This window comes from Anomaloglossus baeobatrachus, chromosome 3 (genome assembly GCF_048569485.1).
Source record: "Anomaloglossus baeobatrachus isolate aAnoBae1 chromosome 3, aAnoBae1.hap1, whole genome shotgun sequence".
Taxonomy (NCBI): domain Eukaryota; kingdom Metazoa; phylum Chordata; class Amphibia; order Anura; family Aromobatidae; genus Anomaloglossus; species Anomaloglossus baeobatrachus.
The window spans coordinates 419,590,276-419,606,249 of NC_134355.1; the positions used below are offsets into that span (position 1 = coordinate 419,590,276).

General features: G+C 44.6%; 1 protein-coding gene across 6 annotated transcripts in view; it reads right to left on the minus strand.

The window, feature by feature from the left end:
• ARHGEF10 (Rho guanine nucleotide exchange factor 10) overlaps nt 1-15,974 on the minus strand; it is a 291,401-nt gene that overhangs the window by 152,041 nt on the left and 123,386 nt on the right. For 4 of the 6 annotated variants that reach the window (XM_075340320.1, XM_075340321.1, XM_075340319.1 and 1 more), the window contains 4 exons: nt 13,552-13,668; nt 13,331-13,445; nt 5,047-5,159; nt 1,689-1,766 (listed from right to left, as the gene is read on the minus strand). In XM_075340320.1, coding sequence (XP_075196435.1) covers nt 1,689-1,766; nt 5,047-5,159; nt 13,331-13,445; nt 13,552-13,668 — 423 coding nt within the window. The remainder of the gene's footprint in view (nt 1-1,688; nt 1,767-5,046; nt 5,160-13,330; nt 13,446-13,551; nt 13,669-15,974) is intronic. The other 2 variants (XM_075340323.1, XM_075340322.1) reach the window with 1 other exon arrangement.

The window sequence follows — 15,974 nt, forward strand, 5'->3', positions numbered from 1 at the left end:
GCGCCATCTTCTGGCGCTGTATCCGACTCTTCCAGCTGCCCTGATGCCGGGTGGCTCACTGGGTAATAATGGGGTTAGGGCTAGGTGTATATTATCAACTGGCCCTAAGCCCGAAATTCATGGTGTCACGCCAATATTAGACATGGCCACCATGAATTTCTAGTAAACATAAAAAAAAACACAACACACAGAAAAATATTTTTAATAAAACAACACAATTAGTGACTCCATCTTTAATGAAATAAAGAACCCCCCTCCGCAGTAATCCTGGGTCAAGGGTCCCGCGCTGTCCAATCCGGATCCAATATCATCTGAAAAAAAAAAAAATAAATAAAAAAACTTCAGTGCAGCGTCGGACTGCCTACCGGAGGAAACTCCAGTAATGCCAGGCCTGGATTCAGGACACACACACACAGCGTGCGCACACACACCCACCACACACAGCGTGCGTACACGCACCCAGCACGTGCACACACACCCATCACACACAGCGTGCGCACACACCACATACAGCATACGCGCACACACCACACACAGCTGACGCGCGCACACACACCACACACAGCGTGCGCGCACACACACCCACCACACACAGCGTGCGCACACACAGACCACACACAGAGCACGCGCACACACACACACACCCCCACCACACACAGCGTGCGCACACCCCCACCACACACAGCGTGCGCACACACACACCACACACAGCGTGCACACACACACCACACACAGCGTGCACACACACACCACACACAGCGTGCACACACACACCACACTGCGCGCACACACACTGCGCACACACACACTGCACACACACACACTGCACACACACACACTGCACACACACACTGCGCACACACACACACACACACACACACACTGCACAGAATCACACACACACTGCACACACACATAGCACAGACACACAGCTGTGAGTGCTTTCCTGCGGTGACCTGGCATTCAGAAGGTGAGCTCAGGTCAACGCAGGGGCGCACACACAGCATTGTGAACTCACCTGAGCCCCGGTGTCCTAGGCGCCTGCTGTGCTGGTAGCGTAGCAATCGCGTCCTCCTGTCAGCTGATCTCCAGTCCTGTTGTAACCGCACACGCTCCCGCGGTCACAATGGGATCTGAAGAAGCGAGGGCGCATGCACCGCCCTCTCGTGCACCCGGCTGCACGGTACAGCGGGCTTCAGTAACATGCAGCCGGAGATAAGCGCCAACTCCGACGTCATGTCACTGAAGAGGGAAATTTAAATACAGCCAGAGAGAGGGAGGAACAGGCAGCGGGGGGCGGGGATACACGTGCATAACACGCCCAGACATCAGGAGAGAGGGAGGAACAGGCTGGTGGGGGGGCGGGGAACACGTGCATAACACGCCCGGACATTAGCAGCAGAGGTGCACACGTCAATCAAAAAGTGCACGAATTTTCAAACAATATAAAGTTGGATTTCGCTGCCTAAACACCCGAGCTGCACCCTGATGGTATGTACACAATGTGCCTGATAGTGCCAGTACTGCACTGGCTGCAGCTTATACACGAAAAACCTGATGTTTGGTTCCCTTTAAATGTTTCAAAAGTACAAGTCATAGAATATTACAGCTTAAAATTCAGCCTTTTTATGCTTTTCTATTATACCATGGCACTTTATTTAACAAGCTTTAGAAAAACGTTCTAGTACCTCAAGAATTCGTTTTAACGAATCAACGTAATTTTTTTCACTCTCCACAATTGATCCAAGAATGTATCTTCTAACAACCTAGAAAAAACAATGGGCAATGTCATTATAGTTAATAGAAGCCCTGTTAATTTAGCTGTACATCAAGCAGGTATTTATCACAGGACTAGAATGACAGGTGACCTCTGTATCAACAGTACAGAATGTATGATCCCCAATCACAATAGGTGCTGGTCACAGCTCACCTCTTCCGCCTTCATACTTCTTGCACTGTTTAGCCGCCACATGGACATAAGCAGCAATTGACTAGTTCTGACTAATTGGACTTGTAGAAAAGTATTTTCTAGGCATACTACGTACAGGTCGGAGGACAAAGCAGGCCTGGACAATACTATTATGGACATCAGAGCTAGTCGAATGTTCCTTATGCCTATGTGGCAGCTGACAATAACAGACATATTAGCCTAATAGCCACACAGGTGCCCACAAAAGGTAAGGGGCCCACTACCTCCAAAGAAATAAGAAGCTCCTGTCAGACCCATTATTGGGCTGCAAAGGGCCCATATAGTGTTCTTGCATAGGGGCCCGCTTTATCTTGTGTCCGCCCTTGGCTGGAACCACTGATGAATCAGTGACTAAATATTTGATTGCTCTACACTCTGGTTTTAGGCCTTCGTGAGAACAGGGTCTGCAGTGATTTTGCTGATTTCTTTTCACAATCTAACAGAGGGGGATGGAGCTTTGTAGGAGGATATGAGCTGGAACATTACAACTTCCCACAAGCCCTCATTCTCCATTCAGCTTGCTCACACTCGAAAAGGCAGTATTACAAAGCAGTGTGTTATACGGCCAGGGGAGCCGGGGAGTGACTGAATGAGCTCCACACAGAAGGAGGAATCTCTGACATTACCAGAAAGCCAATCAGCATGGAAAGTTGTACCCTGGTATCAGGAATAATGCAGGATATGGAAATGGGATTGATGTATTCAAGAGGGGTATTGTGCTCTCACTCAGGGCAGCACATTTATACAAGAAATAGAGAAGTCTCAGCTTGTAAGAAGGAAAGTTTAGCATTGACTATTACAGCAGGTCTGAAAACAGAAACACCAGACACCGTATGAACTTAAAGGAAACCTGACAGGTCGCCCATACCATCTCACCCCCCAGCATTTATATATTTATTGCCAAATACCCTGTCTAAAAAGCCTGTTATAAAGTCTGTTATCATATGTAAATTAGCCCTTCGACTAGTTGATGGGGCATTAGTTCTCCAGACTAGTAGGCCCTCTCTGCATGGTCTCACTCCCCTGTGGGCGTGATAACAAGGTTTGCAGAGAGCCGGCATCATGACCAGCGCTCTGCAAATCTCACGCATGTTCGCAGCTCTCTTCAATAACAACATTGCATCTCTAACGGGTGTTTGCTTCCAGCTACAGAGAGGCACTGCACATGTTCACCATCTTCAGTTCCAGACATGCGCAGTGCTTCTCTGAAGCCGGGAAGCATATACTCGACTTCAGAGGAGCAATGATGTTAGTTAAGAAAGCTGCGTGCATGCGCGGGATTTGCAGAGAGCTGGTGATGACACCGACTCTCTGCAAATCATGTTATCACACCCACAGGGAAGTGATAACACGCACAGAGGGCCAACTAGTCTGGGGAACCAACATCCCATCAACTAGTCAAAGTGATAATTTACATATGAAAAAGAACTTTATAAGGAACTTTTTTTAATATGTGTTTAGGTGTCAGGCAGTATAAAGGGCTCGTTAGGCAGTGCATTTAGTAATAAATATATAAATGCTGGTGGGTGGGAGGGCATGGGGGACCTTTAGGTTCCCTTTCACACCCTCCCACTGCGGCCAAGTTCCAATTTTGCATTTGCATTTTTAATGCTAATTTTTAATGGAGGAAAAGGGTGGCGATTCAAACTTTCATGTATTGCTATTTTTTTTTTTTTCATATTTACTGTTTTCGTTATTCTGTTAGGGGGCTTGAATCTGTGATCATCTGATCACTTGAGTTATATACAGAAGTACCATAGTATTTCTGTATAAAGTAAGAATGACAGCTTGGTTTCAATAGGGCTCTGTGATGACAGCCACAGAGGGCTTTATTAGACCCCTGGCTTTCATAGCAACCCAGCGGCGCCCCCGCAATCACATCCTGAGGCAAACGACATAAAACTATGCAACCCCAAGCCGCAGCACTGTTAACATTGCTCTCACAGACATTATGTGCCAGGTATGGGGTGGGCTCACCCCATACAAGTACAGCAGATGTCGGAAAGGGGTTAAAGAGAACCTGTAACCATTAAAGTGCACTAGTGATTGACAGCTTTCTTTGTAGAAGTGTGTACGGAGTAATAGCAGTCGTGGATAGGATCGGCGACTAAAAAAAAAAAAAGTTATACCAAATCTTTTCTCACAAAACTACAGTATAAATGACTCTACTCATCTTCCCTTGCACTTTAACAAGAAAGCTGCAGATGGGATTAATTTCATGCAGACCCATGACCTTTAGCTTACCTGACCCAGAATCATACTGACATACAGTAATGTTCCTCCTGCTTATCTACCGTGTTGACTAGATTATCCACTAGATGGCAGTATCAACAAATATTGTAGAGTAGTTCGTAAGACAGAATTCTAAAGGGTGCTTTACACGAGACGATCTATCGTGCGATAGATCCGTCGGGGTCACGGTTTTTATGATGCACATCCGGCGTCGCTTGCGACGTCTGCCTGTGTGACACCTCCTAGCGACGCAGTATCGCTCACAAATCGTGAGTCGTGTACTCGTTGCTAGGTTTCATAAAATCGTTTCTGAAACATGGCGCCGCGTGTTCATCGTTCCCGTGGCAGCACACGTCGCTCCGTGTGACACCACGGGAACGATGAACATCGCTTACCTGCGTCCCGCGGCTCCCACCGGCTATGCGGAAGGAAGGAGGTGGGCGGGATGTTTACATCCCGCTCATCTCCGCCCCTCCGCTTCTATAGGGCATCCGCCGCGTGACGTCGCTGTGACGCCAAACATCCCTCCCACTTCAGGAAGTGGATGTTCGCCGCCCTCAGCGACGTCACCCGGGAGGTAAGTACGTGTGACGGGGGGTTAACAAGTTTGTGCGCCACGGGCAATCAATTGCCCGTGACACACAAACGACGGGGGCGGGTACGATCGATAGTGAAATCGCACGATCGGTCGTCCCGTGTAAAGCAGGCTTTACATTTGTACTTTTCTCACATAGCAGTATGCATAGGTTACGTGTCCAATAGTCAATGAAATGGGTACTTCTATAAAGAATTACATCAACCAGTTTACCTAACAGTAAATGCAAAAATAAAAAGCAATGCTTTACCTGCTGCTGGGTTAATCCTTCTGGCATAGGGGACATGATGGCCTCTGTATGTACACAGTCTACATCTATAAATAATTTCAACTCTTCATCTTCAATACAGGCAGATTTACGATCTGAAATCCAAATATAAAAGAAAATCAACAGGATGTATTCAGTATAAGTTTGCAAATTCACCCATATCAAAGCAGAACCAAAGACGTCATGCTTCTAAAGAATCGGATATGTAGATGGAAACGGCTTGCAGGTAGTATGTCTTTTATGTATTACATCTAGTCTAGCCATTTTGGACTTTTTGCTCTCTCACACAAGTATTGTTTAACCCTAGAACGCGCAACCATAGAAATCTACCATAGAAAACAAGTAACCTAGCAGACCCGCGAGGCCCCAGGTATGTGTTCTAGGGTTAAAGACAAAATAGTAAATATTGGAACATCCTCCCAAGAAAGCAAGTGTCCACTCACATGTACAAAGCTGTGAGAACAGTTGATGGAACGAACAGTGCTGCTAGTGAATGTCAAATGTCTCCTTAATACTCAGATGTGGTCAGAAGCACAAGTTTCTACTACAAGATAATACAACTCATACTTCAGAAGCCATTGTTACAAATAAGTAAGATTTCACAATAACTAGAAACTAAAACTGAAACTTTACTAGATGTCATGAAGCATCTACAGGGAATAAATAAAAGCAAGCAATGGACGGCAGTCAGTCCGCTTCCTATGGAATCTCCTTAAAAGAAGGCTGAAATAGACACAGGTTGATGCTTGGCCCTTCTTAAATGCTCATCGTGATCTAGAAGAGCAAGGAGTAGGAAATTACTTAGCTGGTTCGTAGTTGAAATAGCATTCATTCAGACATTGCTTCTCTCTCACACAAGTGGGGCAGAACTACATCTCAGTACTATCAAGCAGTGAAAACATCTGGCACATTTTTATGTATTTAGAAGTGATATTTGTGTATGTGCTTAGTCAAAGTTATGACATTATAGGGGGTTGTTAGGTCTATAGCGACAGAGCCTCTAAGCTCAGTGACTGGCTGCAGCGGTGATATGAGCTATCAACATGAAGTCGCCACTGCCGCCAAAGCACGAAGACCAGAGCAGCATGAGAACTTGTTCTGTTTGTTATGTTTGGTATTATAAAAGCGTTTGGGATACACTTTTCGTAAAGTAAAAAAACCCTTTTAAAACCATGTGCCTTATATTGCTCTCTTCCTATAGTGCATCTGGTAAGCAATGCACGCATGCCCATCATTCCATACGACATAAAAAAAAAAAAATCAGACCAGGCCAACCATCTTCTTCCAAATGTGCTTTCAGCAGTCAACTGGGGTCAGCCTGGACACTGGCCACTCAAAGCGCACCAATCACTAGGATTTTCGTATATAACCTAAAGCCCGTGCTATACTGGCACTATCAGGCTGATTCTATACATACCTTTAGTGGTCAGCGCAGATGTTTAGGTTTTGAAATCCAAGAAAGTAAAGTTTAAAACATCGGCAGCTGCTTGAGTGACAGCAGCTGAGGATCAGATAACTGGCTGGAATTCATAGTTATCCCCTCCCCCTGTTAGAATTAGCATAAGTATTATACAATCAATGTAACTTTTCACTTCCAGGAAGTCATATCCATGTGACCACAAGGGGGGGCTTCAGCGAATAGGAAAATGTTGCTTCCTAATATCAGCTTTGCTGGCTGAGGCCCCACCCCTTCTGGTCACATGGGTATGATGTCACCACAGGTCCTAGAAGTGATTAATTACGTTGATTGTATGATACTTATGCTAATTCTAGCAGGGGGAGGGGATAACTATGAATATTCCCCCAGGTATTATCTGCTCCTCAGCTGTTGTCACTCAAGCAGCTGACGATTTTATAAACTTTACTTTCTTGGATTTCAAAACCTAAACATCTGAGGTGATTACAACAGGTATGTAGAGAATCAGCATGATAGTGCCAGTATAGAACTGGTTTTTGGTTATATATGAAAATCCTGGTGATTGGTTCTCTTTAAAGGGAATCTGTCAGCAGGTTTCAGCTATTCAATCTGAGAGCAGCACAACAGAGGTCTGGAGAGCACGAATTCAGCGATGCACAGTATCACTTATCAGGCTGTGTTGCAGTTTCAATGCCATCAACATTTTATCAGCAGGGCATTAACATCGACTACAGCTGGAGCACAGACCAGTTCAGCTAATGTGTGTAACTCCCTCCCCCACCACTTAGTAGCAGCTTGCTCACACTGGAAAGTCAGAACACCAGTCAGTATCTGTTGTGACCACCATTTGACTGTCTGCAATCTGCCCTGTATAGTGAAAATTGGGATTCCTCCATGAAGAGAACACCTCTGCAAGATGCCAGATGCCATCAAATGTAACCATTTGCCCGCTTAAGTCGGTTATGACAACGCACTGTAGTCAGGTGAAGACACCGATGAAGACGATGAGAATGCAGATGAGCTTCCTTGAGACGGTTTCTAAGAGTTTGTTCAGGAATTTTTTGCCTATGCAAACCGATTGTTGCAGCAGCTGTCCGGGTAGCTGTTTTCAGACGATCTTGGAAGTGATGATGCTGGATGCGGAGGTCCTGGGCTGGTCTGGTTACACATGGTCTGTGTAGTGAGGCCAGTTGGATGTAGTGCCACATTCTCCGAAACGCCTTTGGAAATGGTTTATGGTAGAGAAATGAGTATTCGATTCATGGGCAACAGCTCTGATGGACATTCCTGCAGTCAGCATGCCAATTACACGCTCCCTCAAAACATGTGATATCTGTGGCAATGTGCTGTGTGATAAACCTGCACATTTTAGAGGGCCTTTATCACTTATCAGGCTGTGTGTTGTAGTGGCCAGCCTAAAGGCCACTTTACACGCTGCGATATCGTTACCGATATCGCTAGCGTGCGTACCCGCCCCCATCAGTTGTGCGTCACGGGCATATCGCTGCCGTGGCGCACAACATCGCGCGGACCCGTCACACTACTTACCTGCCTAGTGACTTTCTAAGGGAGCAGTTCGTTCGGCGTCACAGCGACGTCACTAAGCGGCCGCCCAATCAAAGCGGAGGGGTGGAGATGAGCGGGACGAACATCCCGCCCACCTCCTTCCTTCCTCATTGCAGGAGGGACGCAGGTATGGAGAGGTTCCTCGTTCCTGCGGTGTCACACGTAGCGATGTATGCTGCCGCAAGAACGACGAACAACATTGTATCTGCAGCAGCAACGATAATTGAGCTTAGGGGGGATGTCACCGATTAGCGATTTTGAACGTTTTTTGCAACGATTCAAAATCGCTAATAGGTGTCACACGCAACGACATCGCTAACGCGGCCAGATGTGCATCACAAAATCCGTGACCCCAACTAGATCGCTTTAGCGATGTCGTAGCGTGTAAAGCGGCCTTTAGGCACCTGTGAAATAGTCAAGCTGTCTAATCAGCATCTTGTTATCCCACACCTGTGAGGCCAATGGATTATCTCCACAAAGGAGACGTTTTCACCAACACAGATTTAGACAAAATTTGTCAACAATATTTAAGATATTTAATATTTAAGTCTTAGATCATTGAGTACAGCTCATGAAAAATGGGAGCAAAAACAAAGTGTTGCATTAATATTTTTGTTCAGTATAGCAAAAACCTGCTGACAGATTCCCTTTAATACTACATACCGTATTTTTCGGACCATAAGACGCACTTTTTCCCCCCAAATGTTGGGGGAAAGTGGGGGGTGCGTCTTATGGTCTGACTATAAGGCTGCGGGGAATGAGGGTGCCGCGGTGCAGCGGGTCATCGGCGGCACGAGCAGGCTGTAACAGCCTGCCGTGACCACGTGGGCCCGCTCATTACATATGCACGCCCATCCTCCCGCCCATCATCTCTCAGCGAAACCGGCGCTGACAGGAGAGCGGGGTGATGGGCGGGGGGGGGGGGGGTGCGTGCATAATTAGCAGCCGGCCGTGATCACCCCCCTGGCAACTACAGCCTGGAGCCTGGAGTGATCATGTGCGGCTGTATTCACTGCCCCCCGTGCATCATTATCAGCGCGGGGTGCAGTGAATCAGTGTACTCACCCGTCACCGTGTGTGGAGCCGCCCCCATGCAGCATCGCGTCTTCCTGTCTGTGCCGGCGGTCAGCTGATCTGGACACTAGCGGCGCGCACCGCGATGACGTCATCGCTGTGCGCACCGCTAGTATCCACCAGAATCGATCAGCTTACCGCCGGCACAGACAGGAAGACGCGATGCTGCAGACACCGGTGACGGCTCCACACAGCGGCACTGCAGCTGAGACAGAGATCGCTGCTTCAGGGAGTGAGGAAGGGTAAGTATAAACGTTTATTTTTTTTTCCTGTGCCACAGGATACACGCCATTTACCAGGATGGGGGCATTTCATGAGCAGGATGGATGGGGGCATTTCATGAGCAGGATGGATGGGGGCATTTCATGAGCAGGATGGATGGGGGCATTTCATGAGCAGGATGGATGGGGGCATTTCATGAGCAGGATGGATGGGGGCATTTCATGAGCAGGATGGATGGGGGCATTTCATGAGCAGGATGGATGGGGGCATTTCATGAGCAGGATGGATGGGGGCATTTCATGAGCAGGATGGATGGGGGCATTTCATGAGCAGGATGGATGGGGAAATATCTTGAGCAGGATGGATGGGGGCATATCTTGAGCATGATGTATGGGGGCATATCATGAGCAGGATGGATGGGGGCATTTCATGAGCAGGATGGATGGGGGCATATCTTGAGCAGGATGGATGGGGGCATATCTTGAGCATGATGGATGGGGGCATTTCATGAGCATGATGTATGGGGGCATATCATGAGCAGGATGGATGGGGAAATATCATGAGCAGGATGGATGGGGGCATATCATGAGCAGGATGGATGGGGGCATATCATGAGCAGGATGAATGGGGGCATATCATGAGCAGGATGGATGGGGGCATATCATGAGCAGGATGGATGGGGGCATATCATGAGCAGGATGGATGGGGGTATATCATGAGCAGGATGGATGGGGGTATATCATGAGCAGGATGGATGGGGGGTATATTATTAGCAGGATGGGGGGTATATGAGCAGGATCATATACAAGGCAGGAGGATCCTTATCAGAATGGGGTACCTTAGTAGAGAATTTGGGGACATTACCCCCATAACAGTGTCAGCAGCAGATCCTCGCCCCATAACAGTGTGTCATGACCATATTTTTTGGTTAAAATTTTATTTTCCTATTTTCCTCCTCTAAAACCAGGGTGCGTCTTATGGTCAGGTGCGTCTTATAGTCCGAAAAATACGGCATATATGCAGAAAGTCATGATTTGATGAAACCTTTATTTCATAGCAATAAACATTTAGCTCTTTTTTTGGGACTGAGTCAGACAGCCAAGCATTCGATTCTCATGAAATTCAAAGTGCCTTGGTCATCCATGACCCTGCGCTGTTTCACCAGGAACACTCCAAAAGCACATGGCATTTTGGATATGCTCTGACACACTCACTGGGTACTCACAATATGGTCAAAGAGGCTTTGATACTTTAAGGCTGCTTTCACACATCCGGTTTTTGCCATGCGGCACAACACGGCACTCTGCATAAAAAAACGCAACCGTTTTTTTTTGCCGCCGGTTGCGTTTTTTCCCGCATAGACTTGCATTAGCGCCGTATTGTGCCGCATGGCCTTGCGTTGCGTCCGTTTTTTGCCTGATGCGGCATATTTAGCCCATGCGGCGGCCGGATGGAACGTTGCCTGGCACGTTTTTTGGTGCGACGAAAAAACCGTGGCGCGATGCGGCGCGATTCACAATGCAAGCCTATGGACGCCAGATGCGGCGTCCTGCTGCAAAAACCGCATCTGGCCGCCGGATGCGTTTTTTTTTGCTCTGCGCATGCTCAGTATCAAGCCGCATCCGTGAAAAACCGGACAGGTCGCATGGAAAAACTTATGCAAAACTTATGTGTCCTGCCTCCCCAGCACAATCTATGAAGATTGTGCATAGTCCGTGAGAACGATGCTTTTTTGAACGCAGCGATTTGAGTGTCAAAAATTTTGTCAAAATCTCTGCGTTTAAAAATGCACCATGTCAATTATTCTGTGCGCTTTGGTTGCTGCTCCGACTCGGTCTATGGTAGAGGCAGCATCCATAGCGCATGATATCGCCATTTTTTCTGCAGAAACACTGCATCCATTACGCAGTGTTTCTGCAGCAATTTTAATCGCACATGAGCTGTCAAATCACTACAGAATTTTCTGCAGTGGCACGACGCAACGTGCGCACGAGCTCGTACTCCTTCACCTGTTAGTGGCTTTAATGTTATGAATGATTGATGTATATCATTCAGGAGTCCGAAATGCAATTGTGAATTGTTAATGACCATCTTGGCACACCTGTCCTGTTAGCAGTCACTACCTAGGTAGAGTATTTCAGAGTTGTCTCTTTAAGGCTATGTTCACACTAGAAAAATGATTTTTCTTAAGAAATTTCTTGAGAGTGAAGGATTAGCGCACCTGCGTTAAAAAACGCACCAATAATGCAGGTGCGTTTTTGGTGCGTTTTTTTCATGTTGGTCCCTGCGTTTTATAATGCCTTTACAGCAATAAAGCACATTGAAAATGGAAAAAAAAATAAATAGATAATACAGAGATAGATATATGATAGACAGATAGATAGATAGATAGAGGGATAGATAGATAATAGATATTTAGGGGAATAGATAGATAGGTTATAGAGGGATAGATAGATATAGATAATAGATAGAGGGATATAGATAGATAATAGATATTTAGGGGTATAGATAGGTAGATAAGATAGAAAGATAGATAATATAGAAAGATAGATAGATAAATAGATAGATAGATAGAGGGATAGATAGATAGAGGGATAGATAGATAGAGGGATAGATAGACAGATAGATGATAGATAGACAGAAGGAGATAATATAGAAAGATAGATAATATAGAAAGATAGATAATAGATAGATAGATAGATATAGATAGATATTTAGGGGTATAGATAGATAGATAGATAGATAGATAGATATAGATAGATATTTAGGGGTATAGATAGATAATATAGATAGATAGATAATAGAGGGATAGATAGATAGAGGGATAGATAGATAATAGATAATAGATAGATAATAGAGGGATAGATATTCCAGCTTTATTTATGATGTTTCCCCCCACACACTGCACTTCTCGCGGCCGGTAGTGTGTTCACATCAGCGGCCGTGAGAAATGTCCTGGAGTCACCTCTGCACCTTGAGCAGGGAGCCGCATTCAGCACTCGCCCACTGACCCGTGGAGAACTGTCACACGCGGCTGGAGCAGGGCTGGAAGCGCCGGGGGACATCGCTGTGGATTACGACGGAGCTGTGGATTACGACGGAGCTGTGTTTGTGAGGGGTTAATACACTGGAAAAAGAGGGGCTTTTGGTCTTTTATTCAAAATAAAGGATTTTTCGGTGTGTGAGTGTTTCTTTACGTTCACTTTCAGATTAGTGACGGCGTGTCATAGACGCTGCCATCACTAATCTTGGACTTAGCGGCAGCTATTAGTTGCCGTTAACTCCATATTACCTGGATTGCCCCAGCATCACAGCATCTGGAGGAGCCGGTAACACGCCGTGACTGTCGCATAATGGATGCGACAGTCCCGGGGCAGCTGCGGCTGATATTCTGGGCTGCGGGAGGGGGAGGGGGCATTAACCCTGTCCCTCGCTCTCCCCAGCCTGAGAATACCGGGCCGCCACTGTGTGTTTACCCGGCTGGAAGGTAAAAATACAGCGGAGCACACACTTTTTTTTTTTCTCTTCTTCTTCCTCTTCCTGTCCTAGTGACATCACTTCCCTGCAAAACGCAGGGCAGGGAAGTACACTATGTCCCGAAAACGCGAAATAACACGGGTATAACTCAGGAATAACGCAGGTATAGAGCACATCACTTGCTACCTGCGTTATTCCTGCGCTATTTCATGATTACATTACAGTCAATGAAGTGAAATAACGCAGTTAGCTGCAGAAAAGTGACATCCTCATTGTTTTTCTTAAGAAAATCTACTGAAAGAATTTTCTTAAGAAAAAAACTCAGTGTGCGCATAGCTAATTTTTTTTCCCATAGGTTTTGCTGTGGAATGTCTGCAGAAAGGTTACAAGAATTTCTCAAGAAATTTCTGCAGCAAAAACGGACCAAAAACGCAGGTAAAAAAACGCAGTGTGTGAACATAGCCTTATATTGGATCCAAGCTTAGAATTCCGGGAGTTATATGCCTTTACCATGCAAAACAAATGATTTTGTTCTGATGTAGGATCGGCCCTTCTTCACAGCAGCCTTGGTTTTCTCAAGCCCATCTTTTGTGCCTTCCTTTGCAGCCTTCATCAGTCTCTGCACCTAAATGACAAAGCACCGCACAGTTAGGTACAGGATGACGCACTGAGGATCTGTGAGGACATACTGTTCATGCACTAAGGAGGAGCTGTACACTCTTCTACATCACCTTGAGTTCATGTTTTTGTTTTAACTGTTGGATCTCTACTCCTCCCACTTTGTTTGCCACCAAATCTTTCATCTTTCTCTCGTAGTGCTGTTTTATACGTGTTAGGTCCTGAGAAAGCTATATGGAAAAATATTAGTATAATCTTTGTGAGTAAATAGGTAACATACAGCATCTGTTATAACATTCTTTAATTTTCATTCTCGCCAAACAGAATGGAAGGGAAACAACAAGGAAAGTGGGTGAGTTTATCCTCAAGTAAAACCATATCTGCCTACAGTAATCTGTGACAGCGATGTGCGCCGAGCACTAGTGGCCACCGGCCTATGGTAAAGGATAGTAGGAACGTTGTGTAGAGAATTTGGTTAAAGGGGTATTCCTATCTCCAAGATCATATGCCAATTAATAAGAGTTATAATAATAATATTAGCAAATACTTCCATTTAGAAATGTAGTATAGGTCTCCTGATATAGCCATGTTTCTTACCTCATCTGCAGGGCATAGCAGCTTATCCGTGGTTACGATCACGAGCAACTAACTGTCACTATATTTGTGGACAAAACCATGGAAACCTAAGCTGCAATGCCCTGCACATGAGGTAATAAACATGACTATATCAGGAGAACTTTATTACATTTGTAATGGGAGGTAATTTCTAATATTATTATTACTACACCTACTACATATTGGGATAGGCTACATTCCCACAATGAGCTTTTGGTGAGGTTTTAATGTTGCAGATTTCTGCACAGATTATGCAAATCAGGTCACTTGCTGTTTTTTTTACATGTGTTTTTATACCATTTTTGACACTAAATTTTTTTTGTCTTTTGTTGATATGTCATGTTTTAAATAAAGCTAATTTGTTTTTGATTTTTCAAATATTTGGCTTGGACAAAACTTTATTGAAATACTTATGTACGGATTATATGCATTTTTGAAGAGTTTCCGCACCAGAAAAGCACTAAAAATGCATTTTTTTCTGCACCTAATACAAGTCTATGGGAAAAATATGTACATAACACAGAGTATTCCGGGTTTAAAAGACGCAACGTAGATTAATAAAAAAGAAGCACAATGGGCATGAGATTTCTATAAATTCTATCCACTTTGCTGGAACTGAAAGGAGTATTTGATGAGCTTTTTACATCAGTATTTGTAGCCAAAACCAGGAGTGGGTAAAAATCCAGAAGTGGTGCTCGTGTTTCTATTAAACTCACCAAATACACAATGTGTGCACAAGACCCATGATACTGTGTTTTTAAAGTATCGAAAATGAGCAGTGTCAAAAAATTACCAAAAACTCATGGTGGGCACACGTTTACACGTCTTACAGTTGCTACAAAGTGGATGTGCTTTTTATTTTTGCCCTGCATAAACGGATGTGCCGTGCGTGTTTGAAATCCGTATCAAGTCACTGCATCTAGCGTTTTATGTGCTGCTTTTCCCCATAGAATTGTATTAGATGCGAAAAATAAGCAGCGAAAATATGCGGCGTAAACGCATCAAAAAGGTATGTAATCCGCAAAACCAAATACCAGGGAGTATCAAACAAAGCAACTTTATTTAACCCCATCACAACCCCGCGATTTTCCTTTTTCTGTTTTTTCCTTCCCTTCTTCCAAGTCCCATAAGTTTTTGGTTTTTCCATCTTTTCCATTAATACAGCCTTATGAGGGCTTGCTTTTTGAGAGACGAGTTGTACTATTGAATGACCCCATTCATTCTGCCACAAATTGTACTGAAAAAAAAATTCCAAGAGCAGTGAAATTGCAAAAAAAATTACAATTCCACAACAGTTTTTTTGGATTTTCGTACTTACCATGTTCACTATACAGTAAAAGTGACCTGGCATTATGATTCCCCAGGTCAGTACGAGTGAGTAGATACCAAAAACATCTATAGTTTTTTTTTTATTTCATTTAAGAGGTGAAACAAAAATTCAGAAATTTGCCAAAAAGAATTGTGCATTTGTCACCATTTTTCAAAATCCGTAGCTTTCTGATTTTTCGGCATCTTGGGCTCAGTCATGGCTTATTTTTTGTGTCTTGAGCTGACGTTTTTACATTATAATCATTTTCTGATCGCCTCTTATTGCAATGTTGCGATGACCAAAAAAAAATTAATTCTGCCATTTTGAATTCTCCTTACACCCTTTACCAATCAGATTAATTGATTTTATATTTTGATAGATTGGGCATTTCTGAAAGCAGTCATACCAAATATGTGTAATTTTTTATTTTTTTTATTGTTTTTACTTTCAATGGGATAAAAGGGGAGTGATTTGAGCTTGTCCTATTTTATTTTATTTTTTTTTTACAGTTATTAGTTCCTTTAGGGGGCTTGAAGCTGACGCAGTCCAATCACTTCTACTAAAGCAATGTTTCAGCACAGCTCTGTACAGCAGAAATGCTGATCTCCTGTG